General features: G+C 37.4%; 1 protein-coding gene and 1 long non-coding RNA gene across 4 annotated transcripts in view; both read left to right on the top strand.

The window, feature by feature from the left end:
• Nucleotides 1-19487, top strand: part of KIF5B (kinesin family member 5B) — a 61990-nt gene that overhangs the window by 25757 nt on the left and 16746 nt on the right. For 2 of the 3 annotated variants that reach the window (XM_036453749.2, XM_045586102.1), the window contains 13 exons: nucleotides 5951-6024; nucleotides 6991-7095; nucleotides 7586-7634; nucleotides 9794-9849; nucleotides 9937-10024; nucleotides 10163-10287; nucleotides 11765-11869; nucleotides 13013-13158; nucleotides 13803-13951; nucleotides 14386-14579; nucleotides 15391-15459; nucleotides 17475-17681; nucleotides 18120-18263. In XM_036453749.2, coding sequence (XP_036309642.1) covers nucleotides 5951-6024; nucleotides 6991-7095; nucleotides 7586-7634; nucleotides 9794-9849; nucleotides 9937-10024; nucleotides 10163-10287; nucleotides 11765-11869; nucleotides 13013-13158; nucleotides 13803-13951; nucleotides 14386-14579; nucleotides 15391-15459; nucleotides 17475-17681; nucleotides 18120-18263 — 1511 coding nt within the window. Of the gene's footprint in view, nucleotides 1-5944; nucleotides 6025-6973; nucleotides 7096-7585; nucleotides 7635-9793; nucleotides 9850-9936; nucleotides 10025-10162; nucleotides 10288-11764; nucleotides 11870-13012; nucleotides 13159-13802; nucleotides 13952-14385; nucleotides 14580-15390; nucleotides 15460-17474; nucleotides 17682-18119; nucleotides 18264-19487 lie in introns of those variants that run through there. The other variant, XM_045586105.1, reaches the window with a different exon arrangement.
• Nucleotides 10300-11734, top strand: LOC123652915. Its single transcript, XR_006742482.1, has 2 exons — nucleotides 10300-11188; nucleotides 11436-11734. It is a non-coding gene; the product is annotated as an uncharacterized LOC123652915 (long non-coding RNA).

Below are 19487 nucleotides of genomic sequence, written 5' to 3'. Positions count from 1 at the left end.
AAAGTCTGAAGCCTGAGCCAGAACTGGCTGTTCATATGGAAAAGCAGCTGCAAATAGCTTGAGTGGGGTTGCAAATTGGATGGGGCAGAGTCTCGGGGTATCACCAGGATGAAATGAACAATGTGGCCATACCGATGGAAACTCAGATATGACTGTCAATCAGCTCTCCCATGGGGGAAATCCAAGCACAGAAACAATGACCCTTGCATGCACCTAGGTTTACAAGAAAGCTGCCCCCAAGTTCCTGCCCCAATGCCAGACAGTCCAGTTCCTCCTCATATGTCCCTGGATTCCCTTAAAGCCACCACCTGGCACTGGAGCTCAGAGGAAGCAGAACCTTGTAAGTTTGTATGTAGGCCCTTTAAGAGGAATACCTGGGACTCCAGCAGTTTTCATGTAATTCAGCCACAGTCCCTGCTGCTTTTTACAGCCCAAAGTTACCAGGATGTCTCTTCCCACTCGGAAACCCTGGGCTGGTGGTCTAGTATGGGGTTAAGACTGTCTGCTTCTCACAGGAAGCCTTGGAGATATCCCTCCCAATTAAGAAAACGCCACATGTGGGTGTTATACCAGAATGTTCTGTGCCTGCACCCCTCCTACTAGTCTCAGTGTGCTTTCTTCTTTACTTCTCTAGTTGTAGGACTTCCATTCAGTCAGATTTCAGGCAGTTCTGAATGATGTTTTATATTTTAGTTTTAATTTTTATGTGGTTGTAGGAGGTGGCGAGTACTGGGGTTTTTCTACGCCACCATCTTGGTTTTCTTACAGTTCTCTTCTTTGCACCTTGGCTAAGCGCACAGGCTTTGGAATCAGACAAACTTAGATTGAAGTCCAGGTTGGCCATTTCTAGTGAGACTCACAGCAAGTTACCTAACCTTTCTATGCCTTTCTAACTCTCCCTTTCCTCTTTTGCAAAATAAGGGTATTGTGGGGGTTTGAAAAGATGGTTCTGGAGAAGTACCTCACCCAGGGTGAAAGTAAGCATACAACAGATGTAAATTGCTACTTTTTCCCCATCCATCTTCTAAGAAGAAACACTATTTTTATTTATTTATTTTTTCATTTTTTTTATTAAGTTATTATATGTGTACATATCTTAACATTATCCCCCCACCCCCCACTCCCATACATGCCCTCCCTCCCTAGAGTTTTGTGTGCATTTGTTATGCTATATACATGCATACAAGTCCTTCGGTTGACCTCTTATCTCCCCTATATCTCCCTCCCCTCCCCGCTGTAATTTGACAGTCTATTTGTTGCTTTACTGTCTCTGTATCTATCTTTTTGTTCATCAGTTTATAATGTTCTTTATTATCTATAAATGAGTGAGATCATGTGGTGTTTTTCTTTCATTGTCTGGCTTATTTCACTCAGCATAATGTTCTTCAATTCCATCCAGGTTGCTGCAAATGATAAGAATTCAGAAAGAACATTATTTTTAATTTAATCATAATAGTACTAGGGCAAAGCATAGCCTATGATGTTTTCACTCTACAAAATTAGACTTCAAGTATTTGTTACAATAGAAACTTTTTCTCACTGTCTCTATCTTGCTTCTTTGCCAGCTTTGTAATTTATACTAGAAAAGTATCATATGGCTATGACTTTTTCCTTTTAACTTCACCCATATATTCTCTTTTATTTTGGAGGAGCTTGGATGTAGTAGCTAGTAAATCTTGGATAAGGATATGAATGTGGTGGAGTTACCAATTAAATGCATAGGTAAAAGGAGAGAGATGGGGTAGAGGTAGGTGGTGGGGGTCTAGTGAGGTGTGAGGACACTAAACCAATTAAATACATGGTAAGTTGAACTTGGGACAGTCATTGGTGAACACATCAGGTCAAAGGGCAAGGTTAGTAACTGTAGGTAGGCAAAGATCAGCAGAATGATTGTCCTGTTGGTATTTCATCTGAGTTACAGATTTGATGAGCAAGTTACCAGGAATGACCTGAAAGCTGCTAGTATTCTGTGGGCCCCTGACAGTCCACTGAGGTTGCATTGTTTCATCATTTTCTATATAAGTGTGTAACTTTATGTAGATTCATTAGACAGATTTTTTTTTAAACAAGGCTTACAGATTTGTATTCTCTTTTGAATTCAGAATCTGAGTGTTGTCTGCAAATTTTCCCCCCTTGTATTCAGTGCTTGTTATCTGCCAGGCATTATATCAGGCCTTCATACATTCCCTAGTTTCCAGCCATGGTTTCCTGACCTGGACTGTCTATCACTGAATTCACATTTAATTTTTTCAGATGTAGCTTGCCATATACTTATATAAGTTCTTTGTTACTTGATAACATATTATAGTGGTTAAGAGTCTTTATGGGTTTATATCCCAGCTCTATCTTACTAGCTATGGAACTATAGGCAAGTTTTTAATTTCTTCATGCCTCAATAAAATGTTATTAACTATAAATATCAAATAGTACCTTGTACAGGATGGTATAAGGCTTAAATACATTGCAATATGAAAAATTATTTGAGTCTGGCACATTGTATACTCTAGCTGTTAACATTAATAATTTTATATACTAGTAACTTCTAATTCTTAGTTTTCCCCTAAACATATATTTTGCTAATGAGGAAGGTAAAGTTCAGAGAGATTAAGCTACTTTTAGAAATCAATATGCTGTTGTCTCACTTGCTAAATATGTTTCTCTTGTTTATAAAATATGAAAGAAGTAATATTGTTCATAATTGCCCTCTGTTTTTCACAAGAATATATTTAAAAGGGGGAGGGAACTTTAGAAAGATACTGTGTGTTAATGATGATAATAATCATTCAGCAAGCATTTGAGTTCTGAGGCACTGTGCTAGGAATTAAACACACACCAGCCTCAAGGAGTTGATGCTCTGGTGAGGAAGGCAGACCACTAAAGTGACAGTTGCAACAGACAGCAATAAGTATGATTAAATCAGATACTATAAGAACACATAGTATATCTAGATTTATTTTGGGGTTGTTATAGAGTTGGGTTGGAGGAAGGAGTAAAGTCTGAGCTAGTCTTCTTTATTTATCATCTATCTATTTTATTAAATTGATTGGGGTGACATCAGCCAACATGAACATAGAGGTTTCAGGTGTGGGTTTCTGTGTTATAAGATCTATATATTGCACTGTATACCCACCACCCAAAGTAAAATCTTATCCTGTCATCTTATGTTAGTACTGGCTGGGTGTATGAAAATTCATGCACTGGAGAGGGCATCTCTCAGCTTGGCCTGCCCCTCAGGGTGGGAGGCAATCCTGCAATCAAAGGGGAAGGTGACGCCCCCATCATACCTCTGCTGACTGCTGGCAGCGCAAGCCTCAGCTGGCCAGTCCTGGTTACCTGAGCCTCGGGTGGCCCTGGGCAGCTACCACCCAAGGCTTGCTTGTGCCTCGGGCTGGCCCTGGGCAGTTGGGTGACTGAGGGGACTGAGGGACTTAAGAGGCAGGCGCCCTGGCTGGGCTGAGGGAACTGGGTGCTGCCATCTTGTGGCTGTGGGTGTCATCATCTTTGAGGGTGTGGCAGTCAATTAGCATATTCCCTCCTTATTGGCTGTGGATGCCACCATCTTTGCGATGGCACCAGGGTCAATTAGCATATTCCCTTTTTATTAGATAGGTTCCCCTTCTCCAGACCCCTTCTCTCTAGCAATCACCACATTGCTCTTTATGTTCATGAGTTTCAGTTTTATATCCTACAAATGAGTGAAAGCATAGAGTTCTTAACTTTTTCTGACTGACTGACTTCTCTTAAAATAATGTTCTCTAGGTCCATCCATGTCGTTGCAAATGGCAGTATTTCATCCTTTGTTATGGCTGAGTAGTATTCCACTGTGTATATGTACCACATCTTTTTTATTGAGTCCTCAGTCTTGGTACACTTTTGTTGTTTCCATGTCTTGACCACCATGAATAATGCTGCAATGAATATAGGGATGCATGTATCTTTTTTTTAAATATATATTTTTATTGATTTTTTACAGAGAGGGATAGAGTTAGAAACATCAATGAGAGAGAATCATCTATTAGCTGCCCCCTGCACACCCCCTACTGGGGATATGCGCGCAACCAAGGTACATGGCTCTTGACCGGAATCGAACCCAGAACCTTTCAGTCTGCAAACCGACACTCTATCCACTGAGCCAAACCTGTTTCGGTGCATGTATCTTCTTATATACATAAATTCAAGTTTTTTGCATATATACCCACGAGAGGGATTGCTGAGTGGGTCATATGGTAGCTCTCTCCTTAATTTTTTGAAGACTCACCATAGTGGTTTCCATAGTGGTACAACCACTACAATTTCATCAGCAATGACTAAGAGTTTCCTTTTTTCTACAACCTCACTTATTATTGCTTGTTTTGTTGATAATAGCCACTCTAACAGGTGTGAGGTGGTTATCTCATTATAGTTTTGATTTGAATTTCCCTAATTGTATATATGTGTGTGTATATATACACACACACACACATACATACATACATACATACATACATATTATAAAGTCTAAGCCACCATGCACTTACCACCAGGGAGTTTATGTTCAACGCACAGGCGTGGAAACATGAAACAGACTGATGAATATCAGAAGGAAGAGGAGAGGGGGGAGGGTGGGAAGAGATTAACCAAAGATCTTATATGCATACTAGAGGCCCAATCCATGCACCAGTGGGGTCCCTCGGCCTGGCCTGCAGGGACCGGACTGAAACTGGCTGGCTGACATCCCCTGGGGGGTCCCGGATTGCGCGGGGGCAATCTATTACCTTATTATCTAGTTGTGTCCATGGTTGGGACAGCTTTTTCCCCTTTAAAAACAATCAGTTGAAAAAACAAGGATTGGCTTGTTTACAAATTTACTTTTCACCGTTACCATCTCATACTTAAAACAGAGGTTTCTCTTTACTTAGGCTTCCTTTAAAGTACCGTAATTTCATATTTTCCTTGTCACCAGGATAGAACAAACTGAATCCCTGAAAACTGGAAATCAAAAGGTCACCTTATTTACTCTTTTCTTTTTCCCCTTTCATCCCATTGGAGGAAGATACTTAGATGTTAATAGTAGATTTGGGGTAAATAAAGGGCTAGAAAATATGTTTTTAATTTCATAGCAAACTTTCTTAACTGCTTTTGAGGGTATGACTGGGCTTGTTATATTTTGTGTATGAGGAATATATAGGTTTGTGAGATTTAACCATTAATCATTAGTCCTATTTTTAAAACTCACCCACATCTGCATGTAAATAGGCAGAAAATTATTTTTCTTTTAGCTCATATTAAGCTTTAGCATACAAATGTAATCACAAGAACAAAGACTCATTTCCTACATTTGAGATGTACAACACTGACATAAATGATTTTAAGCAACAGAATATAAAATTTGTTTCTTGTTAACCACAGAAAGTAATCTGGGATGGAGAGAAAGTAATTGCTTGGATTGGTTGTCACTAAAAATGTTACTATTAAATATATTATTTATTTTCTTTAATGTTTTTATAAATCTTTTATGTATTAAACTTTGATATTAACAAAAGAAATCTGAAATCTTCCTTACCATTCTTCCCACGAATAGTTTATTATGCATGGATGAGGAATAGAGTTAATGTATGTGTGCTTTTTTTTTTTTTTTAAGAATATTTTCTAACATTAAGTAATTTCTTTTTATTTTTTTTATTTTTTTATTTTATTGATTTTTTTACAGAGAGGAAGGGAGAGGGATAGAAAGTTAGAAACATCGATGAGAGAGTAACATCATCAACTGCCTCCTGCACACTCCAAATGGGTGTGTTCCTGCAACCAAGGTATATGCCCTTGACCGGAATCGAACCCAGGACCCTTGAATCCGTAGGCTGAAGCTCTATCCACTGAGCCAAACCGGTTTCGGCACATTAAGTAATTTCTTTAAGCATTTTACTTGAAGAAAAGAATTCCCTAAAGTATGAACTTTCTTACTATCTTATAGATGTACTTGAGGGATACAACGGAACAATATTTGCATATGGACAGACATCCTCTGGGAAGACACACACAATGGAGGTAACATTTTGTAGTGTGTACTTGGATATAGTTTGCAGTACAGACAGTACATTCAGTCATTATTTGTGAAATAACTTAGCCATGCTTTAAACAGTTTATTTATTCTTTGCTTTCTCTCACATGGTAATACATGAATAACTTCATTGATAGAATCTGGTTCTTTCTTGAGTTTGAATAATGATGTCATATATTTTAAATATCTAGCTTTCTTTTATCAATTATTATAACCGTGAAGTTATGAACATTTTAGAATTAAACAGGAATTTTCCGTTACTTTATAATGGAAAAATTTGAATGTTTGTGTGTTTTCAATTCTATTCAGATAATTTAATTTCTTTTCTCCTATTCCTGCTATTCTTTTCTGATAAGAACGTTTCTATAATTATCATTGCTATTAGTAGATATAGACATGTTTGAGCTTTGCTTCTAGAAGACTTTTACCACTGTTGCAGAGCTTTGCCGCTGCTACAGAGCATCTGCTTTTATCATTTATCTGAGCTTACTATATAAAGTGACAGCTTATTCGATTCTGATAACTCATTTTCATAAAGTATGAGAACAAGGACATTCAGCATATCCAAGAATTTGACTTGAAGTAGAAGGAACAGTGCAAATATATAAAGAAGCTAGAAACTTTTCGTAGAAGATGATCATTTACAAATGTGGATAACCTAAATCTAAGGGTTAAATAAAAGGCTAAGATTAATGGGTAACCCCTGTGATTATACAGTTCTATATGTAACTTACCTAAGTTTGTATATGTGTTTATATACAATATTTATATGTAACTTACAAAAATATGTAAATTGTTGAATTGGTTTTTTTAGATACTTGTAGTGCCATCTTCACCTAAAAACGACAATTACAATTCCTATTCTCTATTGACTATAATTATACATTGAAATTTTGAATTTTAATTCATAATTTACAGTTTATTTAAGAAGTCTAGTCTTGTTTTCTGTTTAGGGAAAACTTCATGATCCAGAAGGCATGGGAATTATACCAAGAATAGTGCAAGATATTTTTAATTATATTTATTCCATGGATGAAAATTTGGAATTTCATATTAAGGTAAAATCCTTGGGGAAAGGTTGTATTTTATTTTATACCTAGGATAATACTGTTCTAAAAAGTAATAAACGCTAATTTTCTTTTTAAAACATTTTAAAGTATTTGAGAATTATTTTTGGACAGATATAGATAATTCATCTGTCATTAGATAACCTTAAATAAGTTAGCCAAGTCTCGTTTGCCTTATTTTCCTTCTCTGTAAAATAAAGGAATTTGTTTTACTGTGGAACTTAAAGGTTCTTATATAATTTAGTTCTTATTAGATGAAGATATATAATGGAAATTGCTTTTTTATTATATAAGCAGGTTAGTAAAATTAGGTCTTCTGATTAGAATATGAGCTATGGCTGAGTTGTTATTGATAACTCTGTCCCCTTAGTCTAGATGATGTCTGGCACTCACTCTTCAATAAATATTTAATAATAAGTGAATAAATTATTTTATAACTTTAATTGGTTGATCTTCTTTCCTTTATTTATTTGCCTTTTAGGTTTCATATTTCGAAATTTATTTGGATAAGATAAGGGACCTATTAGATGGTAAGTTACCTTCTTGCCCTTTAATTATTTTTAAAATAGCATATGTTCTTTTTATTTGTTGGTTTGGTTTGTTAATCTTTACCTGAGGATATTTTTTCTATTGATTTTTAGAAAAAGTGGGGAGGGGGGAAGCAGAAATATTAATGTGAGGGAGACTCATTGATTGGTTGCCTCATGCACTTGCCCAGACTGGGGCCAGGAATCAAACCTGCAATCAAGGTAAGTGCTCTTGACTGGGGATCAGACCCAAGACCCTTCAGTGTCTAAGAAACATCAACCAGGGCTTTTTTTTTTTTTTTTTTTTTTTTTTTTTAATAGTAGATGTGAGAACATTTTTTTAGTTACCTATATAAAATTAACTTAAGTTATAGGAAACAGACATTTAATTTTTTTTTTTTTAAGTTTTAACTAAATGTCATTTGACACAAGGGAGTAACTTATTTAAAGCAGCTATTTATTGATGCTTCTTAATTATTAATTACAGCACTGAACTTGAGTTAGAGATCCCAAGTTCTGGTTTTCCATCAGCTGTCAATTAGTTAGATACACTAGAGGCCCAGTGCTTGAAATTCTTGCACGGGTGCGGTCCCTAGGCCTGGCTGACAATCGAAGTGCAAGCCTCTGGAGTGGAAAGACAGGTCCCACCTGACCTCTGGGCTCCCAAGCTCCTGCACCCCCCCTCACGGCTCCCTTAACGCCTGGGAGCCATCAGCAAGATGATTGGGTCCTGCTTGCATCCACTTTGGCCTGGCTCCACCCCCTTACCTGCTACACACCATCTTGTTGCAGTCCCACTCTCATCGGGGCCAGCACCTCCATTGCTGCCCACTGCCAGCACCACGTCACCAACATGTTCCATTTCCTCCACACCCCCACCCCCACCCCGGTGGTCAGCGCACATCATAGCGAGCGCTCGAACTCCTGGTAGAGGGGACAATTTGCATATTTGGCTTTTATTATATAGGGCTAGAGATGGGATGCATGAAATTCCTACAACAGTAGGCCTTCCTACCCCCAGCTGCTGGCACCAGCTTCCCTCTGGCACCTGGGACCTGAGCTTCCCCTCTCAGCCCCAGCTTTGTCCAGAAAGTCATCTGGAAGGACAAATTAGCATATTAAACTTTTATTATTATAGACTAAGGCCCTAGTGCACAAATTTGTGCATGTTGAAAGGAACTGTGGTTCTTGAAGCTGCGGTGGGCACAGGGATGGGTCTTGGCCCATCTCTGTGACCCTGCCCAGCCCCTCCCACGTGGCCCTGGTCCCCTGTCTGCCAGCAGTCCCACTTCTGCCACCACAGCTCTCATGCACTGATGATACTGGCCCCACTCGCACATACTGACGGTTTGGAGCTATTGGGGCTGGCACCAGCAGCGGGTACAAGCAGTGGCTGCTGCCTTAATCACCCCACAGGAGCAGGGGGAGGTAGAGTGATCAGAGCTAGCAGCCACTGCTTGTACCCGCTGATAGTGCTGAGTGAGCAGGGCTGGCGTCAGCAAGCAGGTACAAGCAGGGCTGGTGTTGGCAGCAGGTGTGAGCGCTGGGCAGGACCACAGTGCACAGGAGCAAAGAATTTTCTGTAACCCCAATGACAGCAACAGGTGCCCCACCTTGGTCTGGTGCCCTCACTTCCCTGCTCCACTGTCCGCCGTGGCCAACTACACCTGCCATGTTCCACATGCACCCCTGGTGGTCATGGCATATCATAATGACCAGTTGTTTGGTTGTTCCGCTGTTCGGTCTATTTGCATAATAGGGTTTCATATATATATTAAAATATTACTATATATATATATATATATAGAGAGAGAGAGAGAGAGAGAGAGAGAGAGAGTGTGTGTGTGTGTGTGTGTGTGTGTGTGTGTGTGTGTGTGTGTGTTTTGGGGCAAACCATTGAACCACTCTGGCTTAATGTTTTCATTTCCAAAATGTGGGTGGTAGGTAGAGGTTGGACTGGACCTAAAATTCTATATTGCTGCATTGTATTCTATATAAATCTCTTATTATTTCAATAGGTTCTTATTTTAATAGTGACCTTTTCATATTTTTAAAGTTTACCTATTATTATCAGGCTGATTTGGGAAGCAAACAACTGAATTTCATAGCCAGTGTTAAAGTTTAGGAAAGTATTGCTAATATTATTTCTTTTTCTTTTTTAGTTTCAAAGACCAACCTTTCAGTTCATGAAGATAAAAACCGAGTTCCTTATGTAAAGGTACTAATAAGATAATATAGAATGATTATTTAGGGAAGCACTGAAATAATTTATAAGGATATCAACATACTTAAAATTATTTTATAGGGTTGCACAGAGCGTTTTGTATGTAGTCCAGATGAAGTTATGGATACCATAGATGAAGGAAAATCCAACAGACATGTAGCAGTTACAAGTAAGTCAAATACTTACTGACACTAGTTAAGGTACAAAACTGCCTTAAGTTACCTTTATCAAGCTGATTACTTGTGAGATTTTTAGAAATTAGTAAAGGAAAGCCATGTTTATTTATAGTTGTGTAATTTCATTGCAGATATGAATGAACATAGCTCTAGAAGTCACAGTATATTTCTTATTAATGTAAAACAAGAGAATACGCAAACGGAGCAAAAGCTGAGTGGAAAACTTTATCTGGTTGATTTAGCAGGTAGTGAAAAGGTAAATCTTTTTACATATCTAAGCATTTTTGAGAGCTGCAAGCATCCATGTCAATACTTTATGCTTACATAAACTAAATAATCAGTTCAAATCACTGTTATTTGGACTTAGTCCAGTTCAACAAATAGGTGTTACCTTTGACTTAAGATGAATGTTTTTATTAAGGATTTCTTTAGCTTATGTCATTATGAATTCTTTTAGGTATCCTAATTTTTTGTATCTTTTTATCCCTATTGGCAAAGGGCTCCTTGTGAAAACTGGTAACTATCCTTTAGTCCTTTCTACTTTGGGTGTACTTATTTCTTTTCTTTGGATGACTATTTCTTTTTTTTTAATTCTCATCCAGGAGTGAAGACATTTTTTTCCATTGGTTTTTAGAGAGAGTAGAAGGGAGAAGGGAGGGATGAGAGAGGGGGGAGAGAGAAATACTGACATGTGAGACACATTAATTTGTTGCCTCCTACTTGCACCCTGACCAGGAATCAAACCCACAGTCCTTTGGACTGCAGGCCGATGCTCTAACCACTGAGCAACTATTTCATTTCATTTTTACAGTCCTAAATAGTCTTATTTTAGTTTATTTCAAAATAAGTGCAAATGTCTTAATATTGACCTCTATGACCATTTTTGCTATTTTACTAATTTCGTTTCTTCTAAATAGAATGTACCTATTTGCTACTACTCAAAAGTCTTACATCCATCCTTTTAAGCCTGTCTCTATTTTGCAGATTCTAGGAGGCCATTTCTTCCACCAACATTGCAACATATTATTCTATCCTGTACTTAATATATGTATTTTACATTTTTTTTTAAAAGAAGCAAGTTTGCTTATATATTTAAATTCAATCTTAGTTTTCTAACAATTTCATCAACAACATTATGCTCTAGCAAATTTTAAAAGGTTCCTCTTTTCTTTCTTTTTTTTTTTTTAATATATTTTATTGATTTTTTTTTACAGAGAGGAAGGGAGAGAGGTAGAGAGCTAGAAATGTCGATGAGAGAGAAACATCAACCAGCTGCCTACTGCACACCCCCCACCGGGGATGTGCCCGCAACCAACGTACATGCCCCTGACCGGAATCGAACCTGGGACCTTTCAGTCCACAGACTGATGCTCTACCACTGAGCCAAACTGGTTTCGGCAAAAGGTTCCTCTTTTCTGATGTAGCAAAGTATACTAACAATTTAGTAAAATTTAAATACACATGTAAATTGGTTATTTTGAAGAACGAAAACTAAAAATAAAATTTGTTGTCTCTTTTAATTATGTTCTGTTATGCAGATAGTTATTTAACCAAGTTCTCAAAAGAATTATATTTGAGAAATAGTGATACCTGAGAGTAAACACTAGGCAAATAATGTCATAAAGCTTTACTTTTCTTTCTGTTTTGCTGATTATTGATGACTTCTGAACTTTTTAGAAAATTTAAAAATTCATTTTAAATTTGTAATTTTTTTTTTTTAATCTTATGGATAGGTTAGTAAAACTGGAGCTGAAGGTGCTGTGCTAGATGAAGCTAAGAACATCAACAAGTCACTTTCTGCTCTTGGAAATGTTATTTCTGCTTTGGCTGAGGGTAGTGTAAGTATGTCCTCTATTTCCCTGTTCTTATGGGGAATTACTGAATTACTTAAGATTGTGGGTGTGGGTATGATTCATTGTATTTGAATCTTTGTGTGAATTCGTTCTCTCTTAGAAATTTATTTTATAGTATTAGTATGCATATCCTCATTCTCATCTTAATATTAAACAGACTAGGGGCCCAGTGCATGAATTCGTACACCTTGAAAGGAACTGTGGGCTGTGAGGCTGCAGTAGCCACAGGTGTGGGTCTCGGCCCATTCTCCACACCCCTCTCCCCCATGGTCTCCTGTCTGCCAGCAGCCCCACTCCCACCACTGCCACTGCTACATGCTGATGGCGTCAGCCCAGCTCACACCCACTGAAGGCATGGAGCAATTGGGGCCAGCACCAGTATCAGGTGTGAGTGGGGCCAGCACTGGCAGCGAGTGTGAACGGCAGTTGCTGCCACGATCACCCCTCAGGAACAGGGAGGTGGAGAAGCCCTCAAGGGTGATCAGGGCCAGCAGCCACCACTCATACCACTGAAAGCGCTGAGCGATCATGACTGGCCATGGCACCAGATGCAAGTGGGGCCATCACCGTCAGCAAGTGTGAGCAGCGGCTACCAGCCCTGATCTCCCCTCAGGAGCAGGGGGGGGTGCAGAAGCCCTGAGGGGAGATTGGTGCTGGCAGCCACCGTTCACACCTGCTGGCAGTGCTGAATGATCAGGGCCAGGAGTAGGTGCGAGCGGCTGCTCCTGCGCTGGCAGCTCCTGTGATGGCAGCAAGTGCGAGTGGGGCCAGCACCAGCAGCAGGTGCAAATGCTGGGCAGGGCTGCTATGGGTGGGAGCAAAGAATTTTCAGTAACTACCTAAAGCTCACTTTGATGACAGCGACCAACGCCTTGCCTTGGTCTGTTGCCCCTACTCACCTGCTCCACCATCCCGCTGAGGCTGATACATGCCATGTTCTACACATGGCTCCCCCTCCCCCTTGGTGGTCAGTGCATGTCATAGCAACTGGTTGTTTGGTCTATTTGCATATTACTCTTTTATTATATAGGATAACTGAAGTAACTTTGTAGTTTTTTTTTTAAATAGCATATTTATGTAATAGATTTATTATGTAGAAACCCATTGATATTTTGTTTCTATATGTAGACTTATGTCCCATATCGAGATAGTAAAATGACAAGAATCCTTCAAGATTCATTAGGTGGGAACTGTAGAACCACTATTGTAATTTGCTGCTCTCCATCATCATACAATGAATCTGAAACAAAATCGACACTCCTTTTTGGCCAAAGGTTTGTTGTTAAGCATTTACAAAGTCTGAACATACATATGCCTTTTATTGATTAAATCTAGGAAAATGTTGATAGATATTGTTCATATGAGTACAGGTCCATTTTTTAGACTGCTTGGATTTGAATTAAGTTTTAGCACACATTAAAGTAAAATGTTAAATGTAGTCAAATTTATGTAAGATGTTGCAACTCAGCATAAAAGAAAATAAACATTTGAATCATGCAATAGAGTACAAAGCTGATATATATATAATCCTATGCTAAACCTGTTGGTATAAGTGACAGGATTCAAATAACCTGTATAATATAGTTAGCCTAAGAAGATAATGATGGCTTTATCTTTAAATTTCAGCAATTTCCTTTCTTAATTCAACCTTGCAAATAAATTGGAAAATATAGGCCCTTGTGTTTTATCCTCATCAGGTTGCTGATTTTTCTTTTTAAGCTATTCACAGATGTTAGGGCTGACCCGAATATAGTTGGGGTGTGAGTAAGTACTATACTAATTATAGCTCCAAGAATAGTTAACTGTACAAGAAAAGTTAAGTTACTTAGCGATATATACATACATTACATGGAGAAATTAGATGTCAATTGAAAATAATTTCAGTCACATTCTTTTTCCCCCCAATTACTTTTCTTAGGGCCAAAACAATTAAGAATACAGTTTGTGTCAATGTAGAATTAACTGCAGAACAGTGGAAAAAGAAGTATGAAAGAGAAAAAGAAAAAAATAAGACCCTCCGTAACACCATTCAGTGGCTTGAAAATGAACTCAACCGATGGCGAAATGGTAATAACTTAAGGAAGTTGTCATTTTTAGTTGTTGGATAAAGATTTAGAGCTACTTTATAAATTTGAGATTTAGGTATAAATATAAATAAAATAGCAAAGCATAATCCATTTTCACTTTTTAGGCATTAGGGATCATCAAATAAATATGAATAAAGTTTTTACATTAAATTTTGATTTTACCTGAAATAATAAATAGAGGCACAAAGACCAACTTGGAAGTTATAAAAGTCACAAGATGGCAAGGTACCTAGATTAGGGTGAAAGGAATAAAGATTTGATGACTGGATTACAGGATGGAGAAATAAAGGTAATTGCATCTTTTCAAATCTCAGGGACAGAGCAAATAACGCTGGTTAGGAGCTGTTAAAATTGAATAAAATTGAAATTAGTTTTAGAAAGGTGAGTTTTATTAACTAACTTGTCTTATTATAGGAGAGACAGTACCTATTGATGAGCAGTTTGACAAAGAGAAAGCCAACTTGGAAGCTTTCACAGTGGATAAAGATATTGTTATTACCAATGATAAACCAGCAACCACAATTGGAGTTACTGGAAACTTTACTGATGCTGAAAGAAGAAAGTGTGAAGAAGAAATTGCTAAATTGTACAAACAACTTGATGACAAGGTAGGTATTGTTCATGTTCTATTTTGTTGTAGAATATTATCACTGTAGGTATTTTTATTTTCTAATTTAATGTATATTGGTCCTCATAACTATATGCATCTCTCTTGATATCTGTTAGCCTCTTGATCATTGTATTAAAAAAAATCACTATCTGTTTCTATACAGAAATTATATGAGTCTTGTTTTCCCACTACCATCTCCTCATTTTTAAGCTAAAATAACTTTCTAAAGGAAATTTGGCATTGGATCATGGGAGAGACTTAATAGAATGGCCTCTTAGAATAAGGGATCTGAAGATAAAGATAATGCAAAATATTAGATAGTGGAACATATCTTCCTATATTGATTATATCAGCAGTGTGAAAAATAATGAATTATGAACCAAATAGAGAAGAATGGGGGGTGAGGAGCAATAAGAGACTAGAAGAAAATAGTTCTAGTTTTGCTTTTTGTTCTTAGATGATATATTTATGTATTTTAAGCAGAGATGGCAGTTTTGATATGGCTGCATGGCCATTATTTTCAGTAATAACTTGGAACATGTTAATTACTTTTTGCATTTAAAATATTTAATGGGTAGGTTTTTTTCCTTATTGCATGATAAATATGTTTATCAGCTTCTTTTCTTACTGCAAAAGAAGTGTTACAATTATTGATTATTGAAAGGGATTATATCTGTTTCTACATTTTCTTAAGTGATTGGAATAAAATATGGTTTTGAAATAATTTGGAGGGGTGATAGTTATTTTAATTTTGTGTTAGGAAACAATTACAACCAGTTTGTGAGCAACTTGTTATATTGAAATTCTAGGATGAGGAAATTAATCAGCAGAGCCAGTTGGTAGAGAAATTAAAGACACAAATGTTGGATCAGGAAGAGGTAAGTTGAATACTTTTCATGTTATTTTCAGAAAGGCTTTGTAATTTGTCATTGAAATTGAAGACACAAATGTTGGATCAGTAAGAGGTAGTTGTTTGCCTTCCATATTATTTCCGGAAAAAGACAAATCTACAGAGCTCAAAATATACTAAGTCCGTTAAAAAAATGTTTAATATGTGAATGCTTTATTGTGTGTATTCTATGAGATTGATACATCATGTGGTTGAAGCTTAGAATGACTTTCTCTTAAAGTTTAATGTTGAATTTTAACTAGAGGGGAGAGGATAACTTTTTAAAAACTATACTAACATACATCTCCTGAATTTCTTTTCAAATATCTTCTACTTTACTTGCTTAAGGTACAATGCTCTTTTGTCTCCTTATTCTCCCCCAAACATTCTTACTGATCCTTGGGAAAGACTTTCACAGTGAACTGTAACAAATTTAGACTCCATCTCCCTTAAGATTTGTTTTGATGAAGGGTGGCAAAGACTATACAGGTTCAGTAAGAAAGAAATACCCACCATCAATCAGACGATCTTTATATTGATTTCAACTATAGCATTAGTTTTCAAAGGGCACTGGTAAAAATTGCCTCTTCCTTTCCCTTCCTTCCTTCCTTTCCCTTCCTCCTTCCCTCCCTCCTTCCCTCCCTCCCTTCCTCCCTCCCTCTCTCCCTCCCTCCCTCCCTCCGTCCCTTCCTTCCTTCCTTCCTTCCTTCCTTCCTTCCTTCCTTCCTTCCTTCCTTCCTTCCACATTTTTTATTGTTTATTACAGACATCTTCTTTCCCCTTGCCCTCCCCCTACCTATCTCTACACAAGCCCTTGCCTCCCCACCCCTTTCCCTATGGTCATCTGCCTACTTCTTCATTATTTTTGTCTGGTGCATTGTAGCATTTTTTAGCATCCCTGGATCTTGCTTTCAAGTGCCAGTAGTATTCTGTTCCATTTCTAATAATCCTCACACATTTCCATATGCCCTTATTTAAAAACCACTGACTAACTGGATAATTGCAATGCCCTCCTAACTGCTAGTCTCTTGACTTCTTTCCAGTTCAGATTTTATATACTAACTAGAGGCCCGGTGCATGAAATTTGTGTACAAGGGAGGGGAATGTCCCTCTCCAATCTGGGGGACGCCTCGAGGGATGTCCAACTTCCTGTTTAGGCCCCCTGCAGGCCTGATCGCCCCCAACTTCCCTCCCCTGCAGGCTTGGGTCCTCCCCTACTGGCCTGGTCATCCTCAACTGCCCTCATCTGCAGGCCTGGTCACCCCTAACAGCCCTCCCCTGCTGGCCTGGGTCCCCCCCAACTGCCCTCTTCTGCAGGCCTGGTCCCCCCAAACTGCTGGCCATCTTGTGTCCACGTGGGAGCAGGATCTTTGACCACGTGGGGGTGGCCATCTTGTGTGAATGATGTTCAATTTGCACATTACCTATTTATTATAGAGGATACCAAGTTTTCCTGAAGCATAGTTCAGAAGCTACCCCAATATCTAAATTTTAAAGCAAAGTTTCTAAACATCTATTAATTTCTTTATTTTCTGTGCACACAAGACATGAGGCTAGAATGCCTGTGTCTTTCTAGTACATAAATTTGCACTTGACTTAAATCTACCTATCTTAGGCATCTTCTCCATTCCTTCTGCTTTCCCTACAAAATATCCTCACCCCTTTTATTTACTACCAAGCTCTTCATTTGTCATGTCCTGACCCTCCTTTATGGCTCCTACATATCATCTGTATTCCATTTATTATGTACATCTTTTCATCTATATTCCTCAATGACAAAGTTTTTATTTTATTAGAGTTTTTAATGACAACGCTTTTATTTGATTTTCTTCACAGTGTCTAGCACTGTGCCTACCTACACATAGTAACATTCAGTAAATCTGTTGAATAAATTAATGTTTCCACACTTAATAGCGTCCACATTTCCTCCCCTTTGTGCTTAACTAATAGGTTTGTTTTTTTATAACTGATATAGTACTTTGGTAACTTTACTCTTTCACTTAGCTTCTGGCATCTACCAGAAGGGATCAAGATAATATGCAAGTTGAACTGAATCGCCTTCAAGCAGAAAACGATGCCTCTAAAGAAGAAGTAAAGGAAGTTTTACAAGCCTTAGAGGAACTTGCTGTCAATTATGATCAGAAGTCTCAGGAAGTTGAAGACAAAACTAAAGAATATGAATTGCTTAGTGATGAACTGAATCAGAAATCAGTAAGATATAGGTTTTTTTTTAATATATATTTCTTAAGACTTGATAAGTAGGTATAGAGAAGGCAAAAATATATATATACCAACTATCTAGAAAACTCAGTTCCATTAATTTGCTCAGACTTGTGGCAATAAATGAAAATAGAATCTAAGTAATTTGGAAGTTGGTCATTTCAAGGCAGAAAACAGTACTTAATCTGTAGTTAAGTAATACAGACTACTGTTCTTAATGGAGCAAAGTATGGCAACTTTACATTGTCTATTAAGTCTAAAATGTGTTGTAGGTTTAAACTGGTAACTATTCCAGAACTAAATAGTTCAAGAAAATGAAAGAAAAAAAAATGTTTTTGAGTGTGTTAGACATGTCAATAACTGTTGATATTTGAATTGATCTTTCATTTAATAGATTAACTGTAACTTTCATTTTTGCCTATCTACTAGGCAACTTTAGCAAGTATAGATGCTGAGCTTCAGAAACTTAAGGAAATGACTAACCACCAGAAAAAACGAGCAGCTGAGATGATGGCATCTTTGCTAAAAGACCTTGCAGAAATAGGAATTGCTGTAGGAAATAATGACGTAAAGGTAAATAATAATAACCAAACAGTAAGTGTAATTATTTGGGTACAGCTCATTCTTTTGCTTATTTCTTATTACTTTTTATTTCTTTACAAAGTTATTTTTCTAAAAATATATATTTTTATTGATTTCAGAGAGGCGGGGGATGAGACAGAATCACTAGATGCCTCTTGCATGCCCCAACTAGGGATCGAGTCCGCAACCCAGGCATTGCCCTGACCGGGAATTGAACCTGTGATTTCTTGGTTCCTGGGTTGACGCTCAACTGCTGAGTCATACCTGACTGGGCCAAGTTTCTTTTCTTACCCATTATCTCATCCTCATAATAGTCATGTGTAGTATAGTAGAGGGATAGTATGGATAGTATTGTATTCATTTTAAATAGAGAAAAAATAGATGAATATTCAGTAAGTAGCATTTATTTAAACCCCATGTTTAGTTCTATATAAAGATTTTGCACTTAGAAGTTATGCTAATAGATTACAATACATGACAGTATATAATTGGAACAACAGTGAAGATTAGCTCAGGGAATAAACTCATAAATGAATTGGCCTGTGGTTGCTTTACCATTTAAAAAGAAAAAGATGAGTACTGCTAATTAATTTTTTTCTTTAACTTTTATTATGAAATTTTTCAAATATGTAACAGAAAAATACCATGAACCTCAGAGTTATCGATCATCAGAATTTGGCCACACTGATTTTATCTATGTCTTTTTCTTTTCTATTACATTATTTTATGGATAATAATATTGGTATGGCCGAAACTGGTTTGGCTCAGTGGATAGAGCGTTGGTCTGTGGACTGAAAGGTCCCAGGTTCTATTCCGGTCAAGGGCATGTACCTTGGTTGTGGGCACATCCCCAGTAGGGGATTGTGCAGGAGGCAGCTGGTCGATGTTTCTCTCTCATCGATATTTCTAGCTCTCTGTCCCTCTCTTCCTCTCTGTAAAAAATCAATAAAGTATATATTTTTTTAAAGTTAAAAAATAATAATAATATTGGTATGTTATCACTAGGCATGTGATTAAAAAATAAAATAAAAATGAGTGACCTGGTAGATTTTGAAACATAGATCAAAAAGGTAAACTAAGACTCTTAACTGCAAAAAAATATATGGCATGAAATATTTATATGTTGCATTCAGTATCTGTTTAGACTTCACCTTTTTCATTAAAACCTACTTATAGTTACAAACAGAACAGATTTATACTTGGGTTTATAGTGAG

Source organism: Pipistrellus kuhlii, unplaced genomic scaffold (genome assembly GCF_014108245.1).
Source record: "Pipistrellus kuhlii isolate mPipKuh1 unplaced genomic scaffold, mPipKuh1.p scaffold_m20_p_1, whole genome shotgun sequence".
Taxonomy (NCBI): Eukaryota; Metazoa; Chordata; class Mammalia; order Chiroptera; family Vespertilionidae; genus Pipistrellus; species Pipistrellus kuhlii.
This window is presented reverse-complemented; position numbering and strand designations above follow the sequence as displayed.